The sequence below is a fragment of the Kogia breviceps genome, chromosome 7 (assembly GCF_026419965.1).
Source record: "Kogia breviceps isolate mKogBre1 chromosome 7, mKogBre1 haplotype 1, whole genome shotgun sequence".
Lineage (NCBI taxonomy): Eukaryota > Metazoa > Chordata > Mammalia > Artiodactyla > Physeteridae > Kogia > Kogia breviceps.
Window position 1 is genome coordinate 115,785,538 of NC_081316.1, and position 18,592 is coordinate 115,804,129.

General features: G+C 48.1%; 1 protein-coding gene across 1 annotated transcript in view; it reads left to right on the forward strand.

Annotated features, from left to right (window-relative positions):
• Nucleotides 1–15,073: 15,073 nt before the first annotated feature.
• FLI1 (Fli-1 proto-oncogene, ETS transcription factor) overlaps nucleotides 15,074–18,592 on the forward strand; it is a 123,943-nt gene continuing 120,424 nt past the window's right edge. Inside the window, exons 1-2 of the mRNA XM_067039314.1 lie at nucleotides 15,074–15,334; nucleotides 16,561–16,638. Coding sequence (XP_066895415.1) covers nucleotides 16,600–16,638 — 39 coding nt within the window. The 5' untranslated portion in view covers nucleotides 15,074–15,334; nucleotides 16,561–16,599. The remainder of the gene's footprint in view (nucleotides 15,335–16,560; nucleotides 16,639–18,592) is intronic.

Here is an 18,592-nt window from a genome sequence, read left to right on the forward strand (position 1 = left end):
TGAGAAGCCCGTGCACTGCAACTAGAGAAAGCCCACGAGCAGCAAAAAAGACCCAACACAGCCCAAAATAAATAAATTAATTAATTAATTTTCAAAAACAGAAGCAATATTGTAACAAATTCAATGAAGACTTTAAAAATGGTCCACATCAAAAAAATATCTTTTAAAAAAAAGAGTTTTAGATGAATCTAATAAAACCCTCAACAAGGAAGTGAACTTGGGAGAGAGTTCCGCGAGATTTGCAGGAATCATGTACCCCAGAAGACATCCTAGAGACATTTATCAAACACAGGAGAAGTACTGAGTCTGAAGGAAGAGCAGCTAAATGCATGAAATCCCCCAAAGATGAAAATGCCATGCACTTGAATTCCAAGGACATCCCACCAACTGCTTCGTGGCCTCTCCTGTCATTTACTTTGCTCCAAATAACAAAAAGCAGCTCTCCATCCTCGGTTTGTTATTTAACACGTTGCAGAGAAGTTGGCTGGCTGGCTGTTTATGAACGGTTGCTTCTCTGAAACATCATAAATCCTCAGCAGTTCTTCCAGTGTTGGGTTTACTCTGTTTCCAGGTTTTAGCAGCAGCTGATCCACAGATACGGCCTCGTAATGGCCTGAAGATGTCCCCTGAGAATAGGGATGAGGAGCTGAGAAACCATTCCCTGTGAGCCAAGGAAAGACGGCTACTAGGAAATGCTTTCCTCATGGGTTGGGGGCTTATGTTCCGTCTTGTGCTGAAAGCCGCTGGGAGGAGGTGGAGAGAGGGCTTCCAGTGCAAGCAGAGGGGAGAGAGTGTTTTCACAGGTAGAAGAGGAAAAGAGAAGGGGAGAAGCATGGAAGCGATGGGTGGCTTTTGTTGCTACGCTGCTTCCTGAGCTGCCACCTCCCCACCCGGAGCCCACACTGCAAAAGCAGCATGAACCGTCCAGGTCCCCGCAGGCCACCAGCTCGGTTGCACCGTGCCTCTCCCCTTCCTAGCACAAGACCCCAAGCCCTCACCACTCACAGCTGAGCCCTAAGAAACAATACCACTAAGAGGAAAGACTGGTAGCCTGAGAAAGCTGAGCTTAGAGTTTCGATAACTCAGCTGCCCATTAAGTTCTCACCAAACCCCCCCCCCCCGGAAAGGACTTGTCACCACGACTGCTGCAGGACATCCACTCTTTCCAGCACTAGCCACTCAACCATCATGCCTGGAGCCACAACCTCCAGAAACTCAGCCACCAACTCAAGTCTCCATGAGCAAAAACACCAAAGCTGAAGAGCAATGGGGCAAGAGAGAGAAAAGAAGAGGCTGCTTGTTGGTGACATTTTTCCAGCCCTCCATATTGTTGGCTTGGGGACCTGCATGCGCAGCGGGTCTCGGACCTCGGACCAGGGTCAGGGGTACCGTGGTGTCCCGGAGACGTCGCCTGCCCAGCCAGGCACAGTGGCTCCTTTTCACTTCACACATGGGCTCACTAAGTTCTGAGAGCTCAAGCCTTCTGTTTCTGTTTATTTGTCTTGCGTTGTGTTGTTTTATTAACCAGAACTTGAAAAGGAGGATTTCTTTGTTGTATTGCCATTTGGCAGAAGACTAGAGGTTACAGAAGCAAGCAGAGCCTAAACATTTTTCTTTAAAACTCGATGAAAGTTCCTTCCAGAGAGAAAAACTATATCCGATTCCCTGTCTCCCATTGAACCTCTGAAGGACTTCCCACACCTTACCTTCAAATAACAGAACCCTAGCCAAGGCAAATGGAAAAACATAAATTTTTGCACGTAAAGTAAAAAATCAGAGGGTGCAGACAGGCCTGTGTCAACAGGGTATTTTTAGCTATCAGTGAATTTTTAGAATCAAGTTGTAAGGCATGGTGCTCTCCACGTGGACCCGGGGTGTGTTTTTTAGGACCTCTGCTACCCATGGCTATCTTCACCTCATTTTCAACAGTGGATAATATCCCCATTTAAAAGACTGGGAAAACAGAGGCCCAGATGGAGAGAGAGTGACCAGCATTATTTTTCAGGGATTGAACAGCAGAGATGACGATCAAGATGGAACAATTCTTTGATAACTTCACCTCTTGGGGCAGAGACTCCAACTTGCATCATCCGTCATCTCTGTTTCTCAATATTCGCTTGCTGGCTCCCTCCCTAGAATTAAATACTGCCCCTTTGTTAGGCATCACTTTCGCCTTTCTCCATCACAGACTTACTTCCTCATCTTTAAGCTCAGAAGAGAAAGAAAAAATAAGGGCAGAGAAGGATGTCTTCTGCAGGGATCTCAGAACCCTCTCTCCTGGCTCCTAATAGAATGGTTTTAAAACCGCGGGTGACAGTGAACGATGGACTCTGGCTGGGCCCTGCCCCTTATGCCAGGAGAGGAGGTGAATGCAGCAGCTCAATTTTCCCTCTGTTTCCCTCAACAGTCACGGGTGGCTAAGTCTCAACGATCAAACTGTGGCCATTAGAGGCAGGAAATGGAATCGGAGAAGAGAGACCTAGACTTACCCACCATGGAGAGCCCAGGGTGCTTCAAGCTCTCCTAGGTCCCCAAAGCCCCACCGGACATGCACCTGAACAAATCTCCAGGGGGCCCAGTGCATTTCCTGGACTCGTGTTAACCTGTGTCTGGGTCCCGACTAGCTGATGCTGTCCAGTCACCTTTGAGGGACTGTCCTCAGCTCCCTGAAAAACTGACTCCACAGGGTCAAGGAATGCACCAAGCTTTGGACTGTGAATCCGGTGGTGTGGTCCCAGCGTTGCTCTTAACCGAGCAAAAAAATCTGAATGCAAATTGCTTCGCTTTTGTCACCAGGGTTCATCAGCTCTGAGTACAGATCTGTAGGTAGAAGGACAGGACACCGAGGAGGTCGTGATGGAGACAACTTTCCCAGCATCTTTCACTCAAAGGTTCTTTTCTGTGGCTAGTGCTGCCTTTGATCAAATAGTCCACATGTGTAGAATCTGTAGGATGACACCCATCCATATAAATCATGAAAATTTGGGGCTCCATAAAGTCAGCTTTTCCTGAAATCACACAAGAGTAGTGAGAGAATAAAGGATGTTTTTAAAAAAGTAACTAAACAGGATTGTTTATGAACTAAACTAGACGAATTTCTGAAGTCAAACAACTCACTTTTCAACCCACCAGATTGTGTGTGCACATGTGTGTGTGCTTGTAAATGGGAGAGGGCTTGCCTACATTAGTGATTAGTTCAAGTATGCTATTAGATTATCATGCTGTCTGTTTAAAAATCAGTCAGCATTCAGTCACTTCTACCTTTGGTTTTTCTTATAAATGACAATTTAGGAATAATACATCCCTTTCATGTAGACTGATGTCAATGGAAAGACTTTAGCAAATTTTTATTAGAAGTTTTTTCCAGGGATGTTGCTATATTTCAGAATAGGTACATTTTGGCCACTGCAGCTACTGAATCCTCTAGAGTTTGGTGGAACCAAAAGACAAGGCACAAAATGGAAGAAAATCTTTGCAAACCTAAATCTGATAAAGGATGTGTGTCCAGCGTAATGAAGAACTCTCAGGTTTCAACAGTAAGAAAAAAAACAATAAAATACTGGACAAAAGATCTGGAAAAAATACTTCACCAAAGAAGATGTACGGATGCAAGCACACACATGAAAAGATGTTTGGCATCATTAGTCATTAGAGAAATGCAAATTACAGCCAAGTCCTGATAAGTATTGAGAGCAAGTGGGATTCTCAAACCTGCTGGGAGGAATGCAGCCTAGTTGTCCTTCAGTAGCTGAATGGATAAATAAATTGTGGTATATTCACAAAATGAGTACTGCTCAACAATGGAATACTACTCAGCAATGAAAAGGAACAAGCTATTAATTCACACAACAACAGGAAGGAATCTTAAATGCATTTTGGTGAGTGAAAGAAGCAAGACCCAAAAGCAACATATTATATGAGTCCATTTACCTGACATTGTGAAATAGGCAAAAGTCTGTGGATGGAAAGCAAATCCCAGTAATTGTCAGGCGTTGAGGGTGGGAGGAAGGGCAGCACAAGAGAATTTTAGGGGTGATGGATAAAGAGGTAAAGGTAAAGATGAGGGTGATGGCGTTATATGGTACTATGGTGATGCTCTACATCTGTGAAAAACATAGAACGGTACACCACAAAGCGTGAATGTTACTGTATGTAAATTTTAAAACTCAACCCCAATTTCAGGGGAACCCAAGATGGGATGCAGAGTATGACAAGTGAAATTAACTGCATTACAAAGGAATGACATAACCACACTGAAGGGCTGAGGAAGAAACATGACCTAAGTAACTCTGGGAAACATTGCGTTGAGCAGATACCGTAAGGCTAAAAACAAAAGAACCAGGCATAAACTCTGTATTTTAGTTGGGCGATTTTTTTCTTCCCAGGGTATGAATTAGCAATTCTGAAACAACATAAGTATACTCTGGCTGAACAAACAAATAAATATATTGTAGAGAGTAGATGTCAGATTTCTTACTGTTGGAGAAAGAAATAACAACTAAGCAAAGAAGAAATGTTAGAATGGACCCTATGGTATGGACTGGCATCTGAGGTGTCAGCATTAACTCATTTTTAAACATATGTCTATACAGATGGTTATGGACTGTGGAGTCATATGTTGAAGCCCTAACCTCAACAGGACTGTATTGGGAGATGAGGCTTTTAAGGAGGTAATTGAGGTTAAATGAGGTCTAAGGGTGGGGCCCTAGTCCAATATGACTGGTGTCCTCATAAGAAGAGAGGGAGGGATGGGCATGCACACAGGAGAGGCCATGTGAGGACACAGAAAGAAGACCACCTACTGCAAGCCAAGGAGCAAGGCCTCCGAAGAAACCATCCCCGTCACCACCTTAATCCTGCACTTCCAGCCTCCAGAACTATGGGAACTGAATTTCTGATGTTTAAGCCACGCAGTCTGTGATATTTCATTTTGGCCACCCTAGCAGACTATAACACAAATAGAAAGATACAGAATGGAGGGTCTTCCGTGGTGGTCCAGTGGTTAAGACCCTGTGCTTCCATTTCAGGGGGCATGGGTTTGATCCCTGGTCAGGGAACTAAGATCCCACATGCCTCATGGTGTGGAAAAAAAAAAAAAAAAGGAAGAAAAAGAAAGATACAGAAAGGAATACAGATACGTGTGTTTACTTAGGTTAGTGTACACACATGTATTTCCTTACTCTGTCTGCTGAGAGGGCCTAGAAGCAATAGCACCTAATCGCAAGAAGTACAACCAATTGCCAGATCTTGGTTTCCAAATACCATTCTGCTCTACAAGGAATTGGGGATCCTTGGAGGAGCAGTGGATTCCAGGGCTGGGTAGGGAAAATGCAAGTTAATCCTGGTGCCAGGAAGTAAGAAGATGCTAAAGGAAAAAAATCAGGAAGGATGGGACATGTCAAAAGGATGCAGGGGTCAATCTGAAAAAGTTCCCGATGGCTCAATGGTCCAAGTGGAATAATTTGAGACAAAAAAAAAATAAATGGTAGTAATGAATTACAATCCAAATAAGAAAATAAATACCCAAGAGTCCATACTGAAGAAAGGAAGGAAGGAAGGAAGGAAGGAAGGGAGGGAGGGAGGAAGGAAGGAAGGGAGGGAGGGAGGGAGGGAGGGAGGAAGGAAGGAAGGGAGAGAGGGAGGGAGGGAGGGAGGAAGGAAGGAAGGGAGGGAGAGAAGGAGGGGAGGGAGGAAGAAATAGAGGAAGAGAAAGAAAGAAAGACAGGGAGATAGGTGCAGGGAAGGAGGAGAAGGGACAACTCTTTCTTTCAAAAATTTCCAATTAATAACTGTAGATGAAGTGAGTGCATTCACCGTTAGAGCACCACAGTAATTATTGCTCAAGGTGAAATCCAACTACAAATGCTAAAATTATTGAGCAAAAGAGTAAGGTCTCAAGGTATTTTCCTCCCCAAATACTTGTTAATTGCAAAGTGTCCTTCCCACCACCCCCTCCCAGATTCTTATTAACTGCAAAGGGAAAGAATAGTGACTATATAGGGAAGTGTCCTGGCCACCATCACCAGTAATAAGACAGGTCAGTGTCATGGATCCTCCAGAATGATGAGCTGCAGGAGGCACTCCACCTCTGTGTGTTCTTCCCGCAAAACACAACCTCAATCTAATCATAAAAACACTTCAGACAAACCCACATGAAACCTCACCGATGCTCTTCCAAATGTCAAGATCATGGAACATAAGAAGGACTGAGTTACTATACCAGAGGCGGTGGCTAAGGAGACCTGACAGTTCAATGCAACGTGGGTCCTGGACTGGACCCTGGAACAAAGCAAGGACACTGAAGGAAAATCGATGAAATCGGAATAGTCTGTGGTTTGTGAATGGTATTGTACTGACGCTAAGTTTTTATAATCATGCCACGGCTATGGAACATGGGAATGTCAGGGGAAGGGTATGCAAACTATCTCTACTATCTTTGTGACTCTTTCTCCGGGGATGAAGGGAAAAGAAGTGGAAGGCAACACTGGATGCTTTAAACGTGGAAAGAGAGAAGGAAGTGATAAGTCAGTGAACTGGCATTCTTAGTGAAAAACCAACCCCAGCACCACCTAAAGGAGAGGGAAAGCACTCTGTTTCATGGACACATGGATAGAAACTCAGCAAGGGGATATGAGATTAGAGGTTAAAAGGCCTGGGGTCTAGCCAGGCCCTGCGCCTTCCCAGGCAAAGTGTGACAAATTGTTTATGTAATCACTCAGATAATGTCTAAAACACATTACTTAGATAATGTATAAAAGATGATTCTAAGAGACTCGGATTTCTCATTTATGATTCAGTTTTCATCAAGTAAAAGGTGGTGATAACAGGAATCATGTCACTTACTGAAATAGCATGTTTAAATATTGCCATGAAGAGAGCAGTTTCTGTTTCAGATTCTGTTTTTCCATCTGGAAATGGAGTATGAATTTCACTAGGGTCCTTTCCAATCACACATGACTCTAAGGGCTACGTAAAACATATCATGTAAATGTTATAATAGTAGAACAAGGTCAAATTTTCTATGTACGCTCATGTCATTCTTTGACAGAAGTAATACGTGAAATCTTTATTAGCACAAACGACCTTTTCAATAGCACATGTATTATGGTTGGAATAAAAATTACCCTAAAGATAAATGTGTGGGAGGTGAGGAGAGGCAATTCTCTTTACAGAAACAATATTTGTTTACAAAATTTGAAAAATGTTAAGCCATGAAATTTATATAGCTGTTTCCCCAGTGCATTAAAATGTGACCTAATTTTAATATCACCAATTAAATGGTCCAGAGTCTATCCGAGAATGTCAGCTGAGTATCCACGCAGCATATATATGTGAGTGAGCTTGTGTGTGTGTATGTGTGTGTTCAAGCAAGTAACTATGGATTCTTTTTTCTTATTCCAAGTGTAAGAAAGCTGTATGAAAAGTGTGTCTGGAAAATAACCACCTCTGTAGCTTAAACGCCCACCATCGTTGATCTCGGTGGGTGCCCACTTCTCCTGCTCCAGCAGTTGAAAATCAGCTAGTACGTGGCCTAAGCATCAGCCATGTGTACCCTCCATCCCTGTCCCCGGTGGGGCAGGCAGGAAATGCCAGCCTCCTCACAGGAAGGCCTGTTGCGGTGAGATTTCCCGATTTACTTTATGAAAGCAAGAAGGCCAGATACAGGGGGAGATAAGCACTCAAGATTGCAAGTCCTTATCGTCTCTGGGTCCTGGGCCCTACAGCTATGACCAGTTTCTCTGCTCGAGATGCAGGCCAAAATTCAGTTTGGTTCCAAATCGAAAGGACTACCCAACTGAAAAAATGTGATCATCACCCACCCTTGTCAGCCTTTGCAAGGAAACCAGGCGAACGACTTGCTGAATTTTCACCATGGGTGGTATTCTGGCCGGGAGAATGCCTAAGGAAAGGAAGAGACTGGCTCTCCACGTGGCTTCACATTGCAATCACCTGGGGGCGCTGCAAAAATATGGGGGTATCTGGTCCCCTAGCTAGTAGTTAAAGCTGTGGTGCCTACTTGACTCTTGTGCAGCTGACTTGCGAAATGTTCGGTGGGCACCCTGCTGCCTGGCTCGGATTTTTCACTGATGCTGTTGCTCATATCAAAAGGTTCGTGGAACGAAAAGGGAAGGGACCTCAAAAGGGCAAGCCAGCCAGCAGAGGTGGCCAGTTGAGTTACCAAAGGACGTGCAGGACTCACTCAGTTAAAATCAAACGAGTTCCGGTCACCGCCGCCCAGGCCAAATCACTCTCTGGTCAGAACCTGGGGAGGGGAGAGATAGGGGCAGCAGGGGAATATCACCCAATGGAAGGGGAGCCCTATTTCTTCAAGGTCCACTCCATGCCACCCCGTCTGTTCTAGTCAATTTTGGTAAAAGTGAACCAACGTCATCACCAAAAGTAGCGACACACAGGCTGCATAGAGAGTGACATATGATTCCCTACCCTTTCCATAGCCAACTTACCAATCCCTTCGAAGCCACAAGCATTCCAGAGTCAAATACTCAGTTCTTCTACGTGCCGCTCACAAGTCTGATCTTTTGCAAAGAGAAAATAGGATTTGGAATAAATCTATGTCCCTCTTGCCCTCAGACAAAGACCTAGGAGACATCTTATTTCACAAAGGCTGATTTAAAAACACACGCGAAGAAAATGAAAACATGTCCTCCACTTTTGATCTCTTATCTAGGAAAGGCAGGTTCCCTCACAGGAGCTCAGAAGGCAGGCGGTGGGTCCCCAGTGTTTATTGTGTTAAGTGGGGTACATTGTTTTGCGTTGGGCTGTGAAGTTCACTGCAGTGATACTGAGTGGCCATACTCTCTCCAGGACCCCACTGTCCCCTGTCTGTCAAAGCTGAAGGTCACCAAAATAATAATAATGACACATCAGACCAGTATTTGATCAGGCAAGTATTGACATAACATCTTTTTCCTCTAGAAGTTGGAAGCGCTCGGCCAAAAGCCCCTCAGTTCTCAAAAGACTCTCCTCGGGCATTACTGTGCGTAATATTGTTTACACCTCCCCTCATTCAACCATTTCCTATACCTCACCCCACTCCTACCCCCTTCATGAAAAAAGATGTCAAAGACCTTCAAGTCAAATAGAATTGGCATTGGCCCAGCTTGGCTTCTGTCTGGTTTTTTTCCTTTATTTATTATTTTTTTAATTGGGCGTCATTAAGGAAGGAAGGGGGCAGACTGTCATCCAGAGTGAAGTCAGAAAGAGAAAAACAAATATCGTATACTATCGCTTACGTGTGGAATCTAGAAAAATGACACAGATGAACTTATTTGCAAAGCAGAAATACAGACACAGACGTAGAGAACAGACGTATGGATACCAAGGGGGGGGTGGTATGAACTGGGAGATTGGGATTGACGTATATACACTACTATGTATAAAATAAATAACTAATGAGAACCTACTGTATAACACAGGGAAGTCTCCTCAGTGCTCTGTGGTGACCTAAATGAAAAGGAAATCCAAAAAAGAGGGGATCTATGTATACGTATAGCTGATTCACTTTGCTGTACAGCAGAAACTAACACAACACTGTAAAGCAGCTCTACTCCAATAACAATTAATTTTAAAAAAGGAAGGAAGGGGGCAAATACTATGGCATCTATTGCCCTCTCCAATCCTCAGCAGCCAGAGTAAGCCCACTTTTATTTCTGTGGCATTTTTCTCAGCAGTGTCTCAAAGGGTTGTTTTTTTTTTTCAACTAATACAATTATCTTCTACCTCAAAGTTGCAATGGATGGACCAGCTGTCTCACTCTGTAATTATGTTTTCAATCCTTTAGTTACCGATTCATTCCCCCTCAAACTATGACGGCCACTTCTTCCACAAGAGGTCCTGAACCCGATGCTTTCTTTTAATTCTATTCTCCTTCTTTTTTAGGGTTGAGTAAGACCAGACTGATAGAGCAAAGATAACATAGCCTTTGCAAACTTTTGCCTTCTCAGAGATAGCAAAATGATAACCACTGAGGTCCTTTTTATGACCCATCCTCCCACCCCTGGCAAACGAATGAATAAATGAATGGATGAATAAATAAATTTCATTCAGTCCAAAGAAACATCACCCTATCTGGAATCACACTGGAATTATTACAAAGGAAACATTCCACAATTTTGCAACAGGAACAGGGATGGACTCCGTCTCCCCAAAACCTGGAAAAATATAACCGTAGATGAGATTAGTGATATGCTCCTTAGAATTATGAAAATTTAAGCTAGAACAGGCCTCGGGATTATCTAATAAAATAAAATTAGTTAACTGGTATCCATGAGTAGATAACTTAAGGGGGAGAAAAACTTGCTTAGGGAGTTAGAAGAATGAATCTAAAGTCTATAAAGATCTTTGATCTTCAGAGCACTTCTTTGCCTTAAATCATAGTCCCATTCATTCTGCAGTAACCTCACCTCTTCATCCCCAATCCTGGGAAATTTTACATATTTTAGATTTATAGATGGGTCCAAGGGGGTGAATCTGTCAGCTGGTCGGGGGGGGGGGTACCGTTTCTCTTGTACCTGTTTGGATTGCTCATCTGTTGCCCCAGCCGTTCTCAGTCCTGGCTCTGGACTCTCCCTATTTTTCACCCCATGCTACTCATCCTAAGATAGATCCTCTTTTACACTGAGGATATGTACGAATGTGCCAATGTGTGTCTGTGTGTGCACGCGAGCGCGTGTGCGCGTGTGTTGGTATGTGATGGGAATCAAAGGACTGATTAGGTCACACACACCTTGGAATCTAAACAGCCCCCATCTGCCCCCTCTTCTCATGGGTTCTGTTCTACTCACTGCCTCTATTTCCTGGACTTATCTCCCTGGGCAAATTTCCCACCCCTTCCCTCTCCTTGTAATTTCCAGGAGCCCAATCTAGGTTTACAGCCTGTCCAGGGCCACAAGAGGACGCAGATAGTGAGAGATAAGGAGTGCGACACCTTGCTGACTACACTTTAAAATCTGAAGTTGCTTCTTGGAAGAGCAATTTGCTTCCTTCCTTCCTCCCCCATCATTACGAGTAAAAGCAAATAGAGGACACTGAAACTCAATGTGGTTTTGGACTTTATCTGGGGTGGAAAGAACCCCAAAGACAGAAACACTGCTTTACACACAAGGCCGCACATGACCCCAAACACTGTGGATGCACAATAGACATTGATCATCATAGCAAGTTCTAGAAATGCTGAGTCAACACGGTCAATTCCTTTTGTCTGCTTGGAGAAACCAGATCATGGCAAAATACTATTCCTCAGTTGTACTAGTCTGCGAGGGCTGCCATATTAAAATGCCAAAGTCTGGGCTTCCCTGGTGGCGCAGTGGTTGAGAGTCCGCCTGCCGATGCGGGGGACGCGGGTTCGTGCCCCGGTCCGGGAGGATCCCACGTGCCGCGGAGAGGCTGGACCCGTGAGCCATGGCTGCTGAGCCTGCGCGTCCGGAGCCTGTGCTCTGCAATGGGAGAGGCCACAACGGTGAGAGGCCCGCGTACCGCAAAAAAAATAAAAAATAAAAAAATAAGATAAAATGCCAAAGTCTTAGTGGCTTAACTCATCTATTTTCTCACCGTTCTGGAGAGCAGCTGGCCCACATCCAGGTGTTGGCAAGTTTGTTTTCTCCTTGGCCTGCAGTTGGTCACCTTCTCACTGTGTCCTCACATGGTGGTCTTCCTTCTGTGCTCTCACATTTCTGTGTCCTATCTCCTCTACTATAAGGACACCAGCCCTTTTGGATTAGGGCCCATTTTTTTTACCTTATTCACCTCTTTAAAGGCCTTATCTTCAAGCACAGTCACACTTTGAAGCGTGATCAGGGCTTTAACGTATGACTTTTAGGGGGACACGATTCAGCCCCTAACACCAGTCATCAGGAGCAGAATCAGGACTGGAACCCGGAGTTTCTAAGCCTGGAATGTGAATTTGCCTTTGATTCACATCCTTTCCCAGGTTAAATAATCTCACAGAGTTATAGCATGCTCTGATCGGAAGGCATCTCGTGATGATCTAATCATAGCTCTCTCATTTGACAAATAAAGAAGCCAATCCTACCTGTCTTGCTTAGAATCCTAGAACCCATGGATGGCCCAGCTTGGTGCCACCCAGATATTTCCCCACTGGGGACCTTTCTTGGATTCCAGTCTCCTGATCTCTAAACTCTACACCAGGGTCACCTGCCACCCAGGCTCTGGACTGCAAATCTACAGCCCAAGGAAGCAGCTTGGTACAGGCTGGTACCTGGAGCAAGAAAGCCCCTACCTCTTCTCCTTTGGAAACAGTTGGAGGGATAAACTGGCTTTCATGAGTCTTCCTACCCCTTCCCCCCGCCCATCCTCCTCTCTTTTGTGCCTTCTTATGGCAGCTGTTACCAATTTCAGCAGAGTCGTCTTGTGGCAAATCGAAGGCTCCAGGTGACTAAGGGAGTTGGTCATATTCTCCTGGAGGACAGAGAGCCTGGATCTGCTCCCACCCACCCCTGCTCCCAGACTGCGTGATCAAGGCCAAAGACATCCCTAACACTCTCCCGCCTCATACATGCACAAAGCAAGGCAGGCTTCCAGGTCTATGTCCAGTTCTGAAAAGAGCTCCAGATTATTCCTCACTTCATTCTCAGCTCATCCGTTTTCCCAGGACCAACAAGATTTTATTATTTGCATGACCCTTGGGTTGAATGCCCGTTCTTGGCTTTTAAAATTACCGGAAGAGTAGGAAACAGGACACGTGCTCAAGTGCACCCACCACCCCCCAACACACACACACACACACACACACACACACACACACACACAGAACCCTGAAGAGTTTGGTACAGAACCTGGAGACGGGACACTTCCATCAGCTGACCACACGAAGTGTGCTTGGGAAGAGCAAGATCACACTCTCCCTGGTTGAACCATTTATGTCAAACTGAAGCCAACACATGAGCACTGATTTCATGTAACCCTGCAAAGCAGAAAATGAATCGGGCTCACTCACTCAGGTGTAATTTTCCTGTCAGTTTCTCCTTAATAACAATGGGATGGTTCTGTGTGCTTGTTCTGTATTTCCTTCTTTAGTTTGGGGGCTGAAAGGAGGAATGTAGCTAAATAAGCGTTCTGTTTCTCTGCCTGTCAGGTTCAGTGTGGACAGGAAGTATCCAGACAAACTCAACACCTGCCTTCAGGGAGCTTACAGTCTAATGAAGGGAACGAACCTTAGACAGATGTGTCTACAAACAAGGATGTAACAGCGACTGTGAAAACACAAAGAAAAGGGTTAAAAATCTAGGGGCAGGTACTCAAGGGATCTCTTAGAAATCACCTTCAAGAGAAGGAAGGAAGAAGGAGGAAGAGTGGGAGGGAGGGAAAAAGAAAATAAAGGGAGGACAAAGGGAGGAAACACCTAATCTGGGTGGTGAGGTATGAATTAGACAATGGGCTTCATTTTCATCTCCTCTAAGATAGCTGAAGGCTTCATTTTCAAATCTCCAACTTTCCTAAAAAGAGCTTACCTTTGCAATGCGTGACATTAGTGTAGGATTATTATCTGCTTGGAGGAGCACCTTCTGGTTTTATTTGTGGTTGTGTAGAATAGTGTTCCTTCCCTTTGGGAGGGAAGACAAGCTCTCCAAGAATCCCAAGAACAAAAATACGGGGCCGGGGCCGGGGCCGTGGCTCTGGTACTCCAGTCCGTTCCCCTCCCCAGCCCCGTCTTGTTTTCCTAAGCCGTGGCCAGGAATGTGCTGGGCGGGGGCAGCCTGGCTGTCAGCGCTGAGCCCGGGCAGCCCCAGTCACGGTCCCGGGCTGGCCTTTCACCTCGCAGCTCTCCTGGCCGCTCTTATTAAGCAGCAAAATGTTTCAATATGTTGAGCTTTGGGGGGAGGGACGGAGAGAAAAATCGGGATATTGTTGAGAAGGAAATAATGAATAACCCTGACGCCCATACCCCCCACGTGGGGAGATCTGGGTGATAAGTGTGCTTTCTCCAGAAATGGAATCCAAGCAATTGCCTTTTGGTCAGAAATTTCCAGAGCCAGTTGGAGGGGGAGGTGGAAAGGAGGGAGCAGGTACTAAACAAATTTTCCCAGTGTCCAGAACCAAGGTAGCTAGAGATCCGGGTACCCCAGGAAGGAAGAGGAGGGGAAAGCTGCAGAAACTGAGACTAATTATCAGAGGTGTACAAAACTGTCGGTTTTGTTCTTACAAACCGACACACTCTCTACTCTTACCTGTCACCTCTGCTTTCTTCTCTGTGCCATCCCCTGCCCCCAAAGTTCTGGTCTGGGGCCTGGTAAGCAGTTCCCTTTTACAGGAGACTCTGGAGAGGGGGGCCCAGGGTCTGTGGAGAATGGCCCTGGGATGGGACACCTGAAAGGCAGTTCGAGCATCACCCACAAATCGGAGCCCCATTCAAGGCCAGGTCTACAAGTGGCCTGCAAGCCAAGAAATGAGCAACATTGCAAATCTCAAGAAAACACAAATCTGAGGACCCAGAAAAAATACCTTAGTAAGAGTGTTTTTTTTAAATTGAAGTATAGTTGATTTACAATGTTGTGTTACAGCAAGAGTGTTTTTAAATGTATGTGTATTTTTAAATCAAAACCCCATAATTGTGTTGGTTCCCTGATACTTGCAATCTACTTGCTCTTATAGATGCCGCCTAGAAAATGTGAGTCAGGAGGGATATGCCTGGAGAGGACCAAATAAGAGACAGGGGTAACTTTTAAGGAGGAAACACTTAAGGGCTTGAAAAATCAGAGTAGACATCACTCATATCATTTAAATTTGAAGAATAATTCTTTGCACTGCAATCGTTTGAAATTAAATAATCAGCTTAAAGAAGGGCCTGGTTTCTACGTCTCCTCCTGGCTTGACTCGGTTGTGTGTCTTGACATTTATGATACATGGTGGTTTCTGGTGATCCTTGACATTCCCTAGTAACACAGGGAGGTTTCTGGAAAAGCAGCTGGGGGCAGATGGGTGGCTGTCTATTAGAACAATTCATCAGACAGCAGTTGAAATATTGATAAGAAAACGGAAATCAAATTAAAAGACGGAAACGAGAGAGGAAGAGTGAGTAGGACGGAGAAAGCTGGAGAGAGGCTGCGGAGAGGAAAGCTGCAGGGCGCGCAGGCTTGAGTGGTTCCTGCAGCCCCCGGGGATGTGCAGGAGCTGAGGCTGCCTGTCTGGATACGCTGGAAAGAAAGGCAAACGTGGACTCTGGGCAGCCAGAAGGTTTAATTCCATTCTGCCAAGGATCAGGAGTCTGGGGGCGGAGGATTCACACCAAGAGCTTGACCGCCCTGGAGTTGTCGGAGTCCAGCTCCTGCTGGCGGAGCAGGAAGGGGTGTCTAAGGTGGGTGTTCGTTTGCGAGGGATCTCTGGGGGTGATGCAGGGTCACGGCTGCCTGCTTTAGGTGCAGCCTGGAGGCTTTCTGGGGCCCCTTCTCTCATTCTCTCCCAGACTTTCTTTTCTGTCCTTTTTTCCCCTGCTGCTCACTCTTCTTGCAAATTTCACTCCAACTTTCAAAGAAAATGAGGAGACTCTAGAGCAAGGGCACCCGGGGAGAACAGCGAATGGGAATCTAGGAGCCCGGAGAAACGTACCTGGTCCCTGAACTTGTGTGTCTGTTGTGGCTTCGGGAGCCAAAAAGCTGGAATTCGTTAGTGGGGCGAAAAGCGTTTTATCAGAAACACATTGGCTGCTGTAGAAGCTGCTCCCTGCCACGTTAGAGATGGTTTAAGAGAAGGAAGGAAAGGAAGAGGAGAGAGACAGCCGCCAGACTTGGCCAGGCGGGGAGAGACTCACGCAGAGGCACCTGGCCTCCTAGGGTAGCTTTTGCGCCCTCCAGTCCGAATATTCAAACTTCAGACCCCACCTCCCCTGCCACTAGAAATGAGGCCACCTCATTCATTGTCTTTGTCTCTGCTGGGAAAGCTCGATTTCTTCCAGAAGCGGTGGCGGTGAGGGGTGCGCTCTGGGAAAGAGGCCTCCATAGACCTCCAGAACCTTGAGCCAGGGGCCCTTCTAAGCCGTTCCCCAGCAGGGAAGAGGGAGACAGCTGGACGCTAGTGGAGCCCTGGGGGCGGGGGGAAGGGGAGTCAGGCCGAAGGTCTGTGCCCCGAGGGCCCCAGCGTGGGCAACTCTGTAAGTATCTGTTTCCTGGGGCCTCACTCAGGCTGCAAAGCTGAGGAGACCTACCTCTATCCTGGCCACCTTCTCTCCTCTGGCGAGGGCGCACCCCTATCCCCACCCCTGCATCCCCAAGTATGAAACTACGCAGGCCCTGGGGGAGACGGGCGTCTCCGGCTGCCAGAAGACGGCTGATGGAAGGTTACAGGACTGTAGGCAGGAGGCCCAACGATGTGAGCTGGCTCTCACCACCGCCCGTTAGCCTGGTGCCGGGGGGACAGAGGCGCAGGGAGGGTGACGGGGCCTGCACCCCACCCTCCCTCACTGTTCCAGGTGGATCGGAGCCTCCCAGCCCTCCTGTCGCCTCTCTTTTGCTCTCCCACTTCACCCCGCCCCCCACCGTCTCACCCTTGCTCCGCTCGAGGGTGACTGTGGTTTCTCCCGCCCAGGTTGGTTCTTGGGCCTTCCCGACCCCATCCTCATCCAAGATGTTTCAAACAGTCCCCGACACGTCGTCTTACGTCAAGGTAAGACATGACAGCGTCTTTAAACAGGTAATGACCCCCCCCCAGAACCCCCCGACCCTCTCCCCGGACCTAGGGTTCCTTCCCCCTTTCCACGGGAAAAGAGGCGGGTGGGGAGGGCCGCGCTCGTAGCAGGTGGGTGTGGAACTGGGGCCCCTAGCTAGGCTGGGTGAGGATGGCGCAGACCCTCGGGAATCCCTGGTTGAGGACCAAGCCGCTTGGCCGCTTCTCTTTGGGAGAATGGAGGTGGGCGAGCCTGGTGAGGGCCGTGCAGCAAAGCCGAGACGCCGGCACCAGGACCCGCGCGCCAGCGTCCGGTCCCGATGGGTCGTGCGCCCACGCCGCGCCGTGCACAGCAGGTTCCGCGAGTCAGGGGTCCGTGTGGACAAGAGTGTGAGGGTGTGAGCGCGCGCGCGTGGGTGCGGGCAAGTGATCGCGACGCGCTTCTCTTACGCGTTTGACACCCCCGGTCCTCAAGCCCACCTTCCTCGGCTCCACCGGCCCCTCAAAAGCGCAGATTCCTGTATTTGAAGGTATATCGAAGGGGGTTGGGTTTTGTTTTGTTTTTTTCCTTTTCCACAGCAGTTCCCAAGAATGTAAACAAACCGAGGCCAGGACATCTGGGTTACACGTTTAATGAGAATCCGCCAGCGGGGCGGGCCGAAGGTGCGGAGTTGCCCAGGGTGGGGACCGCGGCGAGGTCCTCTCCCAACCCAAGCGCGACCTCCCGCCTTCCGGGTAGCAGCCCAGATCCTTCCCCAACTCCGAAAAGGAAGGACCGCTGCGGCTCGGCAAAGTCCTTCCCACCTCCTTAGGTCTCGGCTCCGCCCCCTCCTTCCCGAAACCCCGCCCCGAGAGGCCCCCGCCCCTCCCTCCTGGCCCCCTCCGCTGCGTCCAGCATCCGCGAAAGCCGGGCGGAGTGACCGTCTGCGGGCACCGGGCACCTCGACGGCGTGGGGACCCTCGGGTCTTATCTGGGCGCATCAATTATGCGTCCAGCCCTCCTCCCGTTTCTCTCAAGGGAAATCTGCTGACACCAAGTAGCATCTTCCCCGCCTGTGGTCTGAAGGAGTCCACATAGTCACTTTGGGGAAGCCAGGTTTGGGAGGCTTGGCCGGGAAGGGGTGTTTAATCTATCAGTGATGAATGAATGAAAAACGAGTGAATCAATGGACGGGTAGTCAGTAAACGGAAGGGTGGATGGATGGCTCCCAGGAGGTGGCAGAGCAGACACAGACTACAGCGAGCTCGGTTCGCGGCGTCCAGGTTTCCTGGGGGGTTATGGGCGCGGTAACCCCTCCCACCCCACCGCTCCCGGGACGCGGGGCGCAGCTGACCCGGCTCTCACTCCCGGCTGTGCCCCGAGGGCTGCAAAGGGCCCAGGGGCTGGGAGCTGCGGTCTCTCTCCCATCCACTGGGACCCCCGAGCCCGCACACACCCAGGGACCCAAAACCTTAAGGATGACCCAGAGGGGGCAAGTGGGAGCCCGGGAGCCTGAGCCGGGCCGAGAGTCAGAGAGAAAGCAAACAGGCCCCGGCGAGTGGAGGGAACCGCTGGGGGAGGGGGAGAGGGGCGGCAGCCTAAGAGCTCCGGCCGCCAGGGGAGCCGCTCGCCGCAGGAGCTCCTTTCAAGGGGAAAAAATGGATTTTTCGGCAGCCACAAAGTTTGTATTGTTGCACAAAGAGGTGCATTGATGAGGTCGGGAGGTCCGCGTGGCGGTGACAATCCAGGGTCTGTTCCGCAGGCTCCCTACACGCCTACCGTTTGCCAGAGGGGCACAAACGGTCCCCGGCCGCCAAGCCCCGGCCATCCCGCCTCAGCACTCGGCTCCGATATTATTGACAAACACGGCAGGTCCAGGCGCCCGGGCCCCGGGAGCCAGGAGACGAGCCGGGCCCTGGGGAACCAAGGGTGCCCACTCCACCCGGGCAGCGATCGGGGTTCCAAGTGCTCAAG